Here is a 16903-nt window from a genome sequence, read left to right on the forward strand (position 1 = left end):
CAGATCTTTATCATTGGTGGATTGTGAAAATCCCAATAAATATTTGAAAAGTTATACACTGAACTATGAGGTTACGTACGTATGTCGAGAGTTACTTAGATGACGATCAATAATCGTGTTATACAATATTGATTCGTAATCAAAGAAAAGTAAATGTAATTTAATTAATTCAATACATTGTTAAAATGATCTGTAGTGCAAAATTATCATTAAATTCAATCTCCATTGCTCTTTTAATGATTCATGAATTGTACTGTGCTCTTTCGCCCCGTTTCAATAATAACCGTTAATAAAAATTAATAATAGAATTATTGTTTTTGTTGTTTCTCAAAATGAAAAATAAATCACTAGAATGAGTGAAAAAAGATGTATTATTGAAATAAAATTGTATTTAAGAAAATGACAAAAAAAATTCTAATGTTATTTGGATTGGAATAAATAAAATCTGTCAAGTTTTGACAACACTAAGTACACAAACTGTTTTATCGAACATTAATAAATTTGCAAGCTCAATCAGACTTTTCTCTGAACTGTTTTCATTTTATCTCGGACACGACGTGTAATTGAACTTTACGTTTTGCAAATAAAAACTAATCGCAACAATGAAATATCGTGCACGGGAGCTGGAAAGAACTGAACGAATGCAGTGTCGTTCAGCTCGACAGGTCTCCCCTCATAGACGTGATTATTAAATTATCGTTAATCGTCCATTCGTCAACTTTCGTTGGAGATCAACAAAAGTGAATGCCCATTGAGCGCTCGACTCGCGGACACGCGCACAGAGATTTGGTCGAGGGCTTATATCGCCGGGCACCGGTCGTCGAGGAGTCGCCAGGACAGAAGGAAGAGAAAGTACAGAAGGAGAGCGAGTGGCTCCCCAAGGAGTGACTAGAGTCGGGTCGCCGCTTCGGGGCTCGCGCGCGAGGGCGTTAAGGTGATGCGCCATTAGTATGTGGCTCGAGTAGTCGAGGGTCTGTCAATAGACGGCTTGTTACCGCGACAATGATCGGCTTATGTCCGCGCGAGTGCGCTCGCTTTTTCGCGCGCGCGAGGCAGCCAGTTTTTCTCGCTGTCCTCGCGACGCTCGGTGAAGTATGAGTTGCAGCCGGATGACACAGAGGCGAGTCTCGCCGCGAAGGAGGCTCGGCAGATCGATGAGGTGAGCCCGCGTTGCACGCCGTATATAGCCTTTAAACGGATGTAATTGAGCAAGGAGATAAGAAGGAGGCGCCGCCGTAATGCGCGACGTTAATGGCCGAACTAATAGCCACCATATCGAGAGAGAAATTCCCTCCCCGAGACTCGCCGCGCGCGCAGATTTATTTGTCGCCGATTCACCGCGCACTCGTCGTGCTCCAACTTTGACGAGTCTGCCTTGACGCATGTGTCCGGGAGTTTTGCCGTCAAGCCGTTTTACGCGATGCGATAAAGATCGTCGTTGCGGCTGAGGAGTATTTCGTACGCCGCCGTGGGCATTTTCGTATTGCGACGACTGCTAGTTCTATTTTCATGTCAAAAGTATGCCATACTCAAGAACCGATTCGATTACACCGTTGCGTATTCGTCATCCGCTAACAGTTCATGATTCAATTGTTCGATCGTGCCATCGATCATTGTGAGCACATGAAAGTTATTTCGAACGATTTTCAATTTCTCCAATGATAATTTTGACAATGAACTGTCAAGTACGTATCTGTATATCGGTTATCGAGAAAGAACAAAATATCCACGCCCATGTCTTCCTGGTTACTCAGGCAGTGTGATCCCGGTCCCATCCCATTTTACTACTTAGAAAAAAAAAAGAAGACTAGCAAATTTGGTCGCATCCCAACAGCAGCAATGTAGTTTTATAGGTTTGCAGCTGATAAAAAAGCTCACAGGCCAATACGCAGCACTGGGGGCTCCCTTGAGGCAACGCACCAGCATAACAACGCGTCGCGCGTGACTCGCAAAGGCTACAAGTGCTCTCGCGTTGTTTCTTTTTTGTTCTCTAGGTCACGCACGCACGCACGCACGCACGCACGCACGCACACACGCACACACACATACACACACACGCACGCACGTGCGCACAACGGTACAGCCGAATTTGGTCATTAAGCGTTCGCTCGTAGGAGATCGCGAAGGGGTGTGGTCCACCTGCATACTTCACGTTTCGGAAGGGAGGTAGGGCAGAGTCCATAAGTATTCCCGGCGGCGGGCAGCGCAATTTGTCCCGGTCATTTGGCCAGTCCACCGGGACACACGCGCTTCGAGACCGTAATCCAATCACACCGCCACTGCTTTTTTTGTCCTCTTCCTTCTTCGCCTTTGTCTCGACTCTCTCTCTCTCTCCCTCTGACCGATCGACCCACGACTCCACCCAGACGAAGCGCAATCTCGCGAGCGAGAAGCTCTCGCGCGTCTTCTGTTTTGCTTTTCCTTTCGGCGAGGCTATTAATCGCGCGATGATTTACCGTGGCAACCGGCGATTCGACGTTGATAGAGCTATCGATGGTAGCACGACAGTTCGCAATGAATGATCGGCGGGTGTTTGGTTTTAATGGCTGTGCTGCTTAATTTTATTGCCGTGTACTCATGTAGCCGTCTGGCCCGAATAGTTACGCTCTTATAGGTGCGACCAAGTATTGGGGCTGGTAACTTTGGAGAGTGCCAAAGCATTTTTCATTGAACAGTACGATAACACTAGCGTCAGAATCAAATGGTTTATCCCAATGCGCTACACTCACTCATGAGTTCGCTAAGCAGTGAGTAACATTATACAACTAATGGATCATCGTGATTTACCAGATATGCACCAACTAAGCAGCTTTTACTACGCTTAATTTAATACTAAGACCCATCTATCGGCATTGTTCCAAACCTTCGAGCCTTACTTTTTACAATACCAATTTTTTTAACGACAACCGTGAGCCGTCAATTCCTAGGTTTGTCATTTCTTAATATCGTGAAAACGACTGTAATGTTAATCCACCTTGTCACCTCTATAACAAATCTAAAATTACTATAAAATAAGACTTGAAGAAGAGAAAAAGATTTCAAAACCACGAAACGATTGCGTAATCTATAAGGAAACAAAACTCTCTCTCTCTCTCTTTCGACGCAGATCTACATCCGTTAAACGATCAGAGGAAGCTTGCCAAGTTACAACTCCCTTCGTCGGATCGTCGTACACATGTCAATCGAGCGAATTCGATTTGCGAGAGGATTTGAAACTCCTTCGAAGAGATTAATTTCAATATGTCTCAAAAGACGATCGCACACGCTCGGCCGCACGCGAATGCCGGATTATTATCTCCGTCTAAGCCTCCATTCATGTACTCGTTTTCTTCCTTCGTATTTTTTTTTTAAACGACCACTGGTCTCTTCGCTGTACGCGGCTTTCAAGAGATAAGGCAAGCTGAAAATTGAAAATTTGTTAGATGGCCTCTGGCACCGCGCCAGAGAGGAATGGAATTTTGAAAATGAAATGAGAGCCGACATCTTAAGCTTCTTCTCCCTGAAATTCCCTTTTTTTAAACGAAATGAAAAAGTTACCGGTCTTTCCTCGCGGATAAAAATATGCGCTGGATCGTTTGGATGCCAACCGAAATGAGCGATGTCATGATAAAATTGCCAACTCCAGAAAGAAAAAAAGGAAGTACAGAACCGAAACTGTCTTATCTCGTCCGCAGAGCTTTGGAAGCGTCTTGAAAGTAGCAACCGTCGACCCACAAAGAAACTTCGCCAGCGAGCGCTTACGGCTCCCGAAGGCGAGGCTCGCGTTACCCGAAGCGCGGCGAATTATTCATACATTACCGAATGGAAATTAATTTAAGCGGAGTTGTAAATCAAAGCGGCGCTCGCGTCCCACATCGAGAAGCGTGGCCCCTAAATCACGCGCCCGCGTGATTGCGGGCTCGCGCACCGTAACCACTAACTAACTCGATCATTCGCCGTGAACCGAGCCTATGTGTATGCGGTGACAATTTTTTCCCCTCTTTTTCATTGTCGCGTTGCTGATGGAGTTGTTGTGCTACCTTTTTTTATCGAGGTGGATTGTGTGATTGTCAACGTTGCGTGATGCTATTCGACGATATTGTTAATGTTACTGCTGCGATAACGATCTGTAATTTTTTTTACTAGCAGTAGTTAAATAATTACTTTCAATACTTCATCTACAATTACAAAAAATACATCTATAAGGTTTTGATTAGAGTTCAGGAATTCATTCGAAACACTTCCTTCGTTTCGTGCGACGCTAATATACGCAATAACATATTGAACATTACCAATAGAAAAAGTCCTCATCATGTAATTAAAACCGTCCTTATATCACAAAATAAATCTTTTAGATAAAAGAAAAGCAGACATATTTCTCTTGTAGTCAATGCTTTACTATGATCTGTATATTAATTATCCATGTACATCTAACAACTCAAACAACAAACACATCTTCGTTTCTTCTATCAAACTCGTTAATTTGAATAATCTTTATCATAGCTCTAAGAGAATATTTTTAAAATACTTATCGATGGAGTATTAATACAAACGTTGAAGGATTCAATTCGAAAATACATAAGAAATGTTTTTAATCGTAAATATACATTATAAGTAAACGAAAAATATGTGGGAAATCGGATTCATTGCGTGGAACTGCATATTTATAGCCTTTTGTGTACTTTAAAATAAATCTACTAATTACATCCACATAAAGGTTGTATATTTGTTGCGACTATCGATACTTTTCAAGGGTTTCTATGCTAGTTAACTTTATGGATACTCCACGGCCTTCTGCGTTTCGTGAAAATCATGTTTTATTTTATCAGGGTATCAGTCGAAGCAAATTTTATTAAAGCTCCAAGTATCGCAAAATTTATCCTGAAAACGTCCTTCGCAACGCCTTATCAAGAACAAAAAAAAATTGTATCCCTTCGAAACGTGCCAGCAGCCACGTGTGTAGCGGCCGAAACAAGGCCAATTTACCTTTTTCTTTTACGCCCCGGTATCACGTATGCCATTTCACCCTTGGTAGCCGCCTCCGCCGCTGCTGCGCAATTTTTGCATCGTGGAATATATCGATGCCGTCACACGCCCCTCCTCCTACTGCGCTCCTCTCTCTCTCTCTCTCTCTCTCTCTCTCTCTCTTTCCTTCCAGCGGATTTTCCTTCTGCTTTCGGTATCGAAAATTTTCGCCCTCGCTTCGCGAGAGAAACGTGCCTGTGCCTTTGAATTTTCAAACGTCGTACATTGTAACGAGGGTACGCGTCGTTGCAAAGTGGCGATCGTCATTGCGTTCCAGTTGATATCGATATCGAGCACAGTTCCATTGCAATATTCGAGGTTGACGCGCTCGCCTCATTTGACTTTGGCTGTCGTCGGAGGTTACGCGCGTTGCTGCTTGATTAGTTTGTATATTTTTTATTTGTTTTTTCTTCGCGATTTTCGTCAAGTAAGAAAAGCAAACGACTGATCGTCGCCGGAAGACCTTTTACGACGTGGAACCTTCGTCAAATCTTAAACACAAATGATACCATCAGCGCCGACAACATTTCTTTTCCGGGCGCACACGCACATCCGAAATGACTCCATGAATATCAAAAAGAAGAAGTACAAAAGAAAGCGAGTCCGCGTGAAATATTCGCCGCGTGAAAATAAATCGGAAAGAATCGAACGTGCGAGCGAGGAGAGCAGGCGCGGGCTACGAGATTTCACGCCTAATTTCCGCGCGATATGCGGGCTCTCGCCGACTCATTTCCCCATAGAATTTTCATCCCTTTCCGCGAAAGATCGGGAGAGGAAGAATAGGATTCCTTATCTCTTTCGTATAGTTCAAAGCTCACGCGAATGTAAATAATCGTATTGCGGTCAGTGTCGATCAGAATGAGTGACATGCGCTGATCCTTCGAGAATGAATATCTGCAAGGGGAAGCGTCTTTCGATATTGAAAGTTTCGCAGAGGGCAAGCGAAAGATTGTTTTAGAATGCATCGATACGTATACAGTAAACAACTCGATATTTTGAAATATTGCAAGCATTAAACATGAATAACTGAATTGACTCGTCACGCGAGCAAAGCGATGAAAGAATATGCACGAAGGAGAACAACTCTCGCTAAGTATAAATCGAGCTTACTTCATCACTCTAGAGGCGTCAGTTGGAAACTCAGTGAATCATGTAAACCTCTTTAGTTCTGCAGTGGAATGCCGTAAACAGCCACCATCGCAAATGGATATCATCGGTTCCACCTGAAGGACAACCAAAGTTCACTCGCGTCACCAACGCCGAATAGTGTCGGAGCTATCGGCAAGCTCGTTACGCCCTGTAATCCCGGGATCATAAAATTTCCGACATATTTCAGTGTATCGACAGCAGTCTGAAATACATTACCCATTTCAATAGAAAGTATCCTGAAGAAAAAAAAAAAAAAATAAGCCGTCCTCGCATTCATCGTCCAACAATTACCCGCTAATCCAAAAGCACCAATAGAAAGAAAACTATCCGATCGCACGTGCGGCGAACGTCGTTTTTAGGGGACTGACAGAGATTTAAATAATTACATACGTGTGCACCGCCGCGCGGCAATAAATCCAGCGTGTCCAGCGCGGCCGATGCGCCGTTCCTCCTCCTTTTCTTGGCGCGCGCGAGCTTTCTCCTCGACGCCCCACCCCCTCCCCCGATTCTCGGCCGGCTGATATATGTCTTCTCTCTAACAGTCGGAATCAAAACATCCGAGACTCGCTGCGAGAGAGATGTTTTTCCGTGGGCTCACTCGATATCTCCTAGGCTCGGCGCTTCTTCTTCTTCCTCCTCTTTAATAACGCTCTGTATAAATCATCGTGGCCGGAGGAAAATATTCGCCAGTGTCTCTTTAGCATGTGTCGGCTCTTGTCTTGCCACCCCCCTCCCCCCTCGATCAAGTCGAGACGGCTAATCCACTTAGTTGTTTTCGCGAGGATAGATCTTTATTTGCGAGCTTTCGCTGCTCTCCGTCTGATAATTGCTTTGCGAACCAAGTGAGAGAGTCGATTGCAACGTAGTTACGCTATTTCACGTTGTCAATGGACAAAATATACTGGAATGAAATGAAAATTAATTGTTGTCATTTTGATAGACGGGAATTGCTAACTGATTACGACGAAACGATTGATAAGGATAAAGAAAAGTACAGAGGTGATTAATATGGTTCTGGATCCAGCCAAAACTTTTGATAGAGTATCATAGAACTACATAAAAATCAGAACGATCAAGCATTAAATACCGAAGAAATATGTCCATTAGAGAATGGTTTAGACTGTGCGAAAACTGTAATTGCCCTCTGGATAATACGTTAAAAACTAAAAGTTCTATCGTTCGACAGTGCCTGGTATTATTCCAAAGGAGATTTTACCCTAGAGGGTGTAACTCGATGCAATCTCTTCTCGTTTTCGCAATGTATAACAATCATAATCTTCCAAATCCTGATGCCGATACTAAAAAACTTGAATTCCAACTATTCAGCCCAAGTATACGAACGAAGAAAAATAATTGATGCAATCCAATTACCAACAGTGTAGGGAGCTATACAATGGTTTTCGTCGGCTTTTCATAAAATCAGCAGTAACACGTGAAATTAGTGAGGCATCGCTTAACTCGTGCCGCTCTCGCATCTCCTGCATCAGCCGACAGCTCGCCGCGAAAAAGAGGAAACTATCCGCGCGTATATTAATCCTACAGGAGGAAAAAACGTACTTATCGCGTTGGTCAACCCCACCCCCCCTTGACAGCACATTTTCGAGCGAGTTTACGACTCGCCGTTGAAGCGCTCGAGCCAAAAAGGAGGAGCAGGAGTCGGAGAGGGTGGCGCTTAAAAGGCATCGAGGTTAAGCACGCCGCAGGCGATAACGCCGCTCGCTTGATAATTATTATCGCTATCGAGGCGTGCTGTATCTGCGGCCACTCGGCCGGACTCTCGGACGCGTCGCCTGCATGGGAATGGGCGAGCTTTTCTTGCCACGCGTGCTCGCGCGCGCGAGGGCCGAAAATTAGTTGCAGGGGGGGTCGTCTCTTTGTTTTACTTTTTCCCTTTTCGGGAGCTGAAATTTTCATTCGTTCGAACTTAGAAACGAGGCGGTGATTTCAATTGCAAGTTACTCGGACTATTTCCGCTCACGTGTCCGCTAGTCGATATGCATGGAACTGAATATTAGGAAACTAGTTGTCAAAATAAGTAGGGTAAAAGCGATCTAATGAGTGGCTTAAGTTTCGAACAAATTCTTAGAGCGAGTATTCAACATTATAAATAGAAATGTATGAGAAATTGTCGTAATGACGCAGTAAATTGAAGGAGCAATATGTACGAACGAAAATGGCATCCTGGACGATCATTAGACAGTAAAGTCAGATGACAATTGCACAATATTTTCGAGCGATCGTCGTCAAGCACGACAATAGAGAGCGCGAGCTCCAAGCTCGCCGATGCCAGAATGAATTTCCAACGTCGCGGAGCCACGATGAGAGCAAAGCGAAGACGGTCGATCAATTCAATCACGGCAACTTTGCTGTGAGCGTCGCGCGCGAGGCGGCAATCGGCCGATGCAAAATGCCTGTTAAGTAATTGGCAGCATCGGGGAGGCCGGCGCGGCGCGCGCGGCACGTAAGAGCCCACCCCCCTCGAGGCAACGCGCCGCGGTAACCGGTCGGCGAAGATGCTCGGGGGATGGGGTTAGGGTTTGCTCTCGTTATGTAATAACCGGCGTTGTTTGACAAGACTAAGCTCCGATCGCGAGCGCTGGCTGCTGAATATTCATATATAAATTCGCGTATGCCAGCCACTGACCGGCTCCGCATCGACGAGCGAGACCGAGAGAGGGAGAGCGAGAGAGAGAATCGTAGCCCCTCTTATCTCGCGCGTCCATAAAAGTAAAAAGATACGAGCAGAAGTACCGCCCAAGCCGTGTCCGCTGTTTCTTGCTCTTTTACGCGCACTCGTAAATATGTCCCGTAAGAATCGCCCCCGACTTGCCTTCGATTGGCTGTATCGCGAGAGCCTGATTTCTCTCTCTCGCTCTGCGTTGTTTGCAGTGCCCGTATGCGAGCAGCGAAGAGGTCGACTCCATTTGCGGGTTAGCCCCGGACAATCTTTCCGAGAGTGCGCGCCGGTGGCGCTTTTTGCCTGATGAGCGAGGACGTTTGCGCGAATTAGCCGGACGACGTCGAGTCGCATCGTCGTCAAGTGCTCAGACTCGTTCGGGATATATGTACTTTTCGAGACTCACAATCGAGAATTCACGGGACTCGCGGACGTACGGTGAAAAGCCGCGATGATTTGCAGCCATAAACGCACCAATCCCGTACAAAGAAAGTTAAGATTGCCAAATGATTAAGAGGCTACGAATTCACGCTCAAATACCGACTCGCACTTGGTCACCGTTAGTTATAAAAAGGAAAAAAAAATCGCAACGCATGAGCGCTTCCCGTGTTATTAAATCAGCCGCATCATCCCCTTGTGCCCATCTTTTTGTCGACTTTAAAGTTCGCTTCAATGTGGCGCGAAATGGGGGCAAAACCCGCATCCATATAATATCCGAGCTCACAACTCTCTCATTCTCTCGCGAGTGGTTTTAAACAAATTTCGGTAAGCGAATGCGCCGTAAATCATATCGAGAGAGAGAGAGAGAGAGAGAGAGAGAGAGAGAGAGAGAGAGAGAGACAGACAGACAGACAGAGAACGAATAAGGCTTAGATCTTATTCTCTCGGTGTCTCTGAACTTTTCTCATCTACGGCGGGGGAAGCGATATAAATATCCCTCCGGTTGAGCGCGGCCGATCGAGCGGAAGGACGTATGTAATGCTATTAAGGCTATGTGGGAATGGAGGCAGACTGGATTTAGCTTTCTCTCTCGCTCTCTCTCTCTTACGCTTCTGACTATGGCCGAGTAGATTTCTTAATTGCGCTCTCGCTTGCCGCTGCCTCACGCAAAATCACGCTATTTCGGTCTAATTGTAGATGGCAACTGACATATCTGTATCGACTCGGTACGTCGACATAGATGTAGCGGCAATTTCACGTTCGACAATTACCATTCCCCTTGGCTCGCTACCGATCGTGTTCTTCTTTGACAACCCTTTGCCATATTAACGTTTTGCCTTGCGTCCTTGATAGTCAGATTAAAGATTTAACCGACGCAAGTGTAGAAAGTATCAGAGTGTATTAGTCCAGTGGGCATTCCATTCGGACGCACGCCAATAAATCGTCGCAATATCGCAAACGCACAGCATCATCACAGCAGCGTCCCGTCGAAAGGAAAACGTCGTATCCCCCATCCGGCTAGTGTACCGAATCGAATCACGGATTTGATTTTCAAGGAGAAAGAGACTACTCCCCGTCGTCTTTCCGCGTCGCGCGGAGAGTCAATCGAAGTGCGAGAGGATTCGACTAACGAGCGTTGGCTCTCAAAGGACAGCGCCTCGCGCGAGTTAATTCGACGGCAGTTAACAAATTGTTGAGGGGTGAGTCGCATCGCGGTCGCGCGTTTGCGGCCGAAACGGAGGTGGGGGGGTCGAGCGTAATACATTGTTGTACCCTCCCCCCTCCCCCCTTCCCCACTCCCATTCCTCCCCTGTTGAACGCGAGGATAATCGCGTGGCTACGCTGATTATCTCATAATTAAAATTAAGCCCGTCGTGCGCTCTGCATGCGCGAGCGTGATTAACGACTCGTGCGAGATTGGCTTACGGATAAACGACGCTGGTGAGAATTGGATATTCCTGTTACTTCGCGGCACTCGAATGACGAAAATCTTGTGAATTTTCCATCCCGGATAACGCGATTTTTGCAATTTCGAAAATCAAAGCGACAATTGCGCTTCGAGCGGAACACAGTTTTTATGCGCGTCGATCTTTCTCCGAACGTGTTTAAAATCATGACGCGCGCGGGGACACGCTACAATTTTTCACGCCTCGAATACCGAACTGTTTTGATCCAATTCTTCAAGTATCCAATTAATAACCAGCCAATCTGAAACACGCGAGTATATCGAAAAATATGAATCAATCGCCCTGACGGTGAAATCATCCATCGAGAAAAAAAATATATATATATATCTATATGAACGGCCCGCCAATTTAAAGCCATACACACAAACTAAACGCCAGTTTCCGAAATCAATGAACCGCGCGATCTCCGAACACAGCGACCATAAAAACTTTCAAACGGCCGACACATAAAAATCTCCGATCTAATTTCGGCCATCCTTCAAAAATATATAGCCCCCTGCTCGCGTGTCGCGCGGGGAGCGTCACCCTTCCGTAATTTTAAAAGTGAAAGAGAGCGAGCAGCTTATCTGACGAGGCGGAGATACGCCGGCGCGCAATTGACATTGAATTTTAATGGACAGAAATTCAAAAGTAACGCGCCTCCCGCTTTGGTTTTATGGGGGTGGGGGGATGAACTTGACTTTCTTTCTAGGGGGTTGTAAACAGCATGAAACGCTTAACGACTTGGCATCTCTTTTTTTCTTCTCCTTCGCGCTGATTGACTTAATTTCCGTGGTGATTTTCTCGATATCGTTTTCATTTGACAACTAAGTTTTCGTCATTTTGCTCTCATTGGTCGCAACGCATTCAGCGTGACTGCGTAGTTGTGCATATCAAAAGTTCGATTGTCCCGACGCCGAGCATAACAACACTGTACTGTCTCCTATTTGCAGGTCATAAAAAGTAATGATTTATTTTCCCAATTCCAGAGCCTAGCATCGTACACGAACTCGTGCGCGGGAAGAGTGAAAATCGAAAGGCGTACATTGAGTATCGCGAGAAAAAATTTCCATCGATACGAGCGTGTCTGCAGTGGGCGGTTGGGAGGGAAGGGGGGGGGGGATTAAGAAAGTAGAGCGGAACAGTTTCGCGCGCGTCACTCGTCAAACACTCCTTGGCGAAATCGGATCCAGCCGAGAGCGAGCGAGCGAGCGAGCGAGCGAGTGGTGCACGTGCGGTGATATTAAAGTTTCGAGCGCTGCAGCTCTCGCTGACTCAGCGAGTGTCATTAAAAACGATAAGGAGCGCGCGAGCAAGAGCGGCGCTAAACACCTACTGTATCAATCACCAGCGGGGGTGCGAGGTTTTCGCTCGCTGCTCTCTCACTCTGCTCGTTGTTTATCGTCTGCCGCGCGCGGAGGCGTCCTTCTCGGCGACGAGCACTCTCTGACGGCTGCCGGGCTTCGACGACGAACTTTTCACCGACCTCGCGTCGGCTGCTAGTGACGACGACGACGGCGGCGCCGGTTTAGTGCGCGATCCGGGATCGTCGCGGGCGAGCTTGCTACCGTATACCTTTCTTAGCTGGAAGCGGACGCTTGCTGCCGTAACTCGAGACCGAAGCTTTGCTCGACAGCGTCGCCTTCCTCTGCTCCTCGTGGTGATCGCGCTCGAACGGGATGCTCGGGCACGCTTGGCTCTTGCAAATTTTGTCGTGCAGCGTCTGCATCTCGCTCGCGCTCAGCGTCTGTTGGGCGGTTCGGTTGCTTTGTAGCTACGTTTATCGAGTTCTCTCCACTTGTTGCAGCAGTCCGTTTCTACGCTGCTCATTTTCTTTGACTACCTTATGACGATTCTGACAGTTTCTTATCTGCGGGGCTTGCTCGCGTTGTTTGAATCAGTGATGCTTTATTTTTTACAGCGTAATCGAAAAACTTTCAATGAATTGAAATGAACGATTTAACGATTTCAATACCATTTTGATAAATACTTAAGCTATATTAATTACAATCTTGATAAAAAATCAAAATAATATACCTCATCAATATAACCTAATTTAAATGCACATCAATTTACAGGGTCGTCCGTCTACGCGTATGAACTACAAAACTAAAGCTCTGACATACCGAATGATTAACAAATTTTACATTTACAACTAAACTCATTAACAAAACAAACTGATAATGTAAAAACATCGAAAAGCAATAAACAATTACCTGCAGCCAAGTTTGAGAACCGATCTCCTCTTCGCGCGCCATCTCGGCGTATTTGTCTTCGAGTTGCTTTATACTTTCGTTGTGCCTCTTGAGCAGCTCGAGCTTGGAATGTTCGTACTGCTTGTACATCTTGGCGAGCTTGTCCTCGTACTTGATTTGCATTTGCTGTAAGGATACATGGCGTCAAGTGACATTTGAACTCGTCATCGCCAAAGCGATTAACGAACTTTGAGCTCGTCTTCGATCTGACACTTCTCGCGAGTCAAGGCTTCGAGCCGCTTTCGGAGCGGCGAGATCTCGTCCCTGGCCTTCTGCAGCTGCTCGATTTTTTGGTTCTGGTCGACGATTTCCTTCTCCTTCATCAGCAATTCCTTCTCCTGGTAACGCAGCTACATCGAAACCACACATCAAGCGATCCTGCCATCACTCCGACACGTTCGTACTCACTTTCTCCTTGTAACTCTTGATCTCCTTCTCGAATCCCCGGACAGCCGTGTCAGTGTAGCTGGTCGAACTCGTCTTCTGACAGGGTTTGGCGAGCTTATTAATACTCTCGATTTTGTCGAGCAATTTGTCGCACTTGACGACGAGATTGATCCTCTCCCCGTTGATCGCGCCTTGTTCCATCCTCTCGTTGTCCCTCTTCAAGCTCTCGATAACCTTCTCCAGAAACTTGTTCTCCTCGTGTATCTTGCTCAAACTCATCTGCAGCTTCTCGTTACACGTCGACTGGTTGGCCAATTGCGACTCCTTGATCGCGAGCTTCTTCCATAGCTCCTCTTTCTCGCGCTGGAGCTCGATAATCGTGTCGTATCGCGAACCGAAGCCGTCGAGATCCACGCTCCGCATCGTCTCTTGAACGAATGCTCGCTCTTGCTGCGCGAGCATCGCTGTCACTTCCTCGACTTTGCTGTTTAGATAGTCGTTCATCTTGCTGTACTCCTGCAGTTTGAGCTCGTGATTCTGGGCTTCCTTGTGCAGTGCCGCGTTCTCCGAGCGACTGTCTTGGTAAAGGCGCTCGGTCAGCGTTAGCCGTTTGCTTAGGGCGTCGTTCTCTTTGCGGAAGTGATCCAATCTTTTGAGAAGAAACGTCGAAAGAACAGTGCGTTTTCCGGTGAGCGCTCGAAGGAGACAAACCTGGCTTGCATCTTTTCTCTTACAGACCGGCAATCTTTGGATTTCTCCGTCAATTCCGCCTGCAATTTCTCAACTTTGGCATCGAGCTCCCTGCATCGATTCCTGCACTCGTTGCACTCGTTCTCCAGCTGACACTTTTCAACGCCTACCTCGTTGACTGCCGCGAGAGCTTGTTGCAATTGCTCCTCCAGCTTCTTGTTGTACGTCGTCTTCGAAATCGAATCTACTCGCGCGCCCACCCGACAAATCAATACGAGCATTTTTCGGATAGAATTCATTGGCCGTACCCTCGCGTAAAGCGGACGTAATTCTCACGACGATTTGCTTGGAAGTCTGCACCCTTTGCACAAGCTGTTTCGACAAAACGCTCTCGACGATCGAATTATTTCCGCTCTCTTCCAGCAGTTTTTTTCGCTTTTCTTCGAGCTCAGCGAGTGGAGAATCCACGTCCAGTTGATTGAGACTCGCGTCCAAGTCCAAACCTACGCAGTTAAATCTGCCGCACTGTAACTTGTTTTCTCTAAGCGTGTTAGAGAAAAAGACTCGCTCGTACCACTAATAGTCCTCTCCGCGCCGTTCAGAGCCTCTTGCAAATTCTCCAATTCCAGTAACAAGAAGCTCTCGCACTTCCTGTAAACCTCGTGCTCGCTGATAGTCTGATCCAGCTTCTGAAGAGCCTGCGAAGCTTCGCTGGCAAGCTTCTGGCAAGCTTGCTCGGTTCTCTTGAATCTCCGACTGTCCATTCGAACGATCACGTCACTTCCGATTTTCTTCAGCGCAACCTACACGCGAGCAATCGATTGTTTCATCCAGCCGGGACACTTCCACGAACTAACTCACTTTCGAGTCGTCCAAGCTCGTCACGGCGCGCTTTAGCCTTGCAAGTTCGCGATTTGCACTTTCGATCTCCGTCGTACCAACTGTGAACAGCCAACGATCAAACCTTCTTCAAGATTCCAAGTCGACTGTCCTTTACCAGTATCGCGATCCTGATTTATAGCCTTATGCCGATCGATCTCCTTGATCAAACTGACCCTCTGCTCCCAACATTGTTCGTGCTCCTTCACAACATCGATGAGTCCCCGGGTGAGCTCTCTTGCTCTCGCGTAAACATCTTCCGTATCTTCCTCGATTTCAGCGCCGAGACAACCGACCAAATCACCGATGAGTTTGCCTACCTCGCGCTGCATCGTTTCCAGTTGGTTGCGACACTCGCCGAGCTTCTGCTCGCGGACGCTCAGCTCTTCTCTCGCTGCGGACAATTCTGCCTGTCAACGGAAGGATCAGTGCGAAAGTTGACGAAAAATTCGATCGAACGCTGACGGATACTTTGAGCGTGCGATATTTCTCGTCCGTCCCCTCGATGATGTCGAGCAGTTTCTCAGTTTCGTCCACGTTCTCGCAATTTTCCTGGTAGAGACTGTCGCGGTCGATCTGTAACTGCTTCATTCTCGCCAGGTTCGTCGCATTTGAACATTCCAGCATTTGAACTCGGCGCTTCATCGTGTTCAACTCATCCTACATTTCAACGATTCTTTTAATTTTCAGAGCTGCCTTTTTCGAGCTACGATTAGCTTACCGACAAATTTTTGCGAAGACTGTGCGCCTCTTGCAGCTCCTTCTGTAACTTCTCGATCTTCCTTTCGACGTGTATCCTCGCTTTACGCTCCTCCTGTAACTCTTGGCCCAACCTCTCGCTCTGCGCGAAAAGAATTATCATTTTTCTGACTGTCACTGCTCCACAATAATTGCGTTCTACGTACGCTCTCCCGCGATATCTGGATCTCTTTGTTCTTCTGCTTGACGATACGCTCGATTTGCGACTGCGATATCTGAGGGCGAAAACTCAAATAACAAAGGTTTGCAAACTATTATTTGGTCTCCTCAAGCGTTGGAGAACAACACGCGATACGAACTCTCGAACTGCTTTCCAACAAATCGATCTCGTCCTTCAACTTATCTTTTATCAGCTCCAAGTCTTTATTCTGCTCCTCGAGTTCGCGTAACTCCATCTCTTTCGCCTGATTACCATAACAAACGAGTTTTAGCTATGTTTCAAATGAACGACATCATCGATACCCACGGCATTTTCGTTCTTTAGAGAGATGATTTCCGAGTCTTTTTGAATGATCGTCGCGCGGAATGATTCCTCGTCAATGACTTTGCTACGGCAATTGAGATCGGAATTCTTGCAGAATAATGAGATGCCTGTAGCCTGATTTAATAGGGAATTTGAAAGAATTATTCGCTTGGTTGCACTGGAAAATTGACTCACGTTTCTCGCCTGATTGCTATTCTCATTGCACGAACTGTCATTCAAGTTTACTAGAAAAATAATTGAGTGAAGGTTGGTTGCTTGTGACGATTGCAGAATAATAAGTAATTAGGAGGTTTTTAGAATTTACTTGTGATCAAAGCTCGACTACAACCTATGTCCTCGTTTTGATTGAAATCCAATCCAAACTGAAATTTTTAAGCGATTAACTGATTGATATTCACACTGCATTCATCAACATTTTTACATTTTTAAGCTGCTCAATCTGCTCCCAAGTAAGCCTTAAAGTTTTAAACTTTTCTAACTCCTTTCTGGCGGCTGCGAGCTCATTTTCAGTGTAAGAGCCAAGATCGATGAGATGCTCGATTATCACGTGATAACAGGATTTTCCTGAATCGCCTTCGAATATATTTTTCGGCAAAACACAGTCCCCGCAGATTTCCAAAACATCTTCGTCCTCTTGCGAGTTGAATGGAAAAACGTTGTAACCATAATCGGCAAAAGACATCATACGATTATCGATGAACTAGCAAAGGTCATTATAAACAACGGGTAAAAA

The 16903-nt window shown here is 46.2% G+C and overlaps 1 protein-coding gene across 1 annotated transcript; it reads right to left on the bottom strand.

Moving 5' to 3' along the window:
- Nucleotides 1-10913: 10913 nt before the first annotated feature.
- Nucleotides 10914-16852, bottom strand: LOC131670088 (myosin-9-like). The gene is made up of 17 exons (XM_058945448.1): nt 16592-16852; nt 16475-16532; nt 16153-16394; nt 15986-16090; nt 15833-15901; nt 15649-15768; nt 15393-15587; nt 15046-15310; nt 14910-14989; nt 14581-14851; nt 14357-14464; nt 14070-14292; nt 13380-14007; nt 13160-13321; nt 12933-13097; nt 12292-12463; nt 10914-10978 (listed from the first exon to the last, which is right to left on the bottom strand). Exons 1-17 carry the CDS (start codon nt 16850-16852, stop codon nt 10914-10916), a joined length of 3189 nt encoding a protein of 1062 aa, XP_058801431.1.
- Between the last annotated feature and the right edge of the window lie 51 nt (nt 16853-16903).

The sequence above is a fragment of the Phymastichus coffea genome, unplaced genomic scaffold, assembly GCF_024137745.1.
Source record: "Phymastichus coffea isolate CEN01 unplaced genomic scaffold, Cenicafe_Pcof_1.1 PCOF00099, whole genome shotgun sequence".
Lineage (NCBI taxonomy): Eukaryota > Metazoa > Arthropoda > Insecta > Hymenoptera > Eulophidae > Phymastichus > Phymastichus coffea.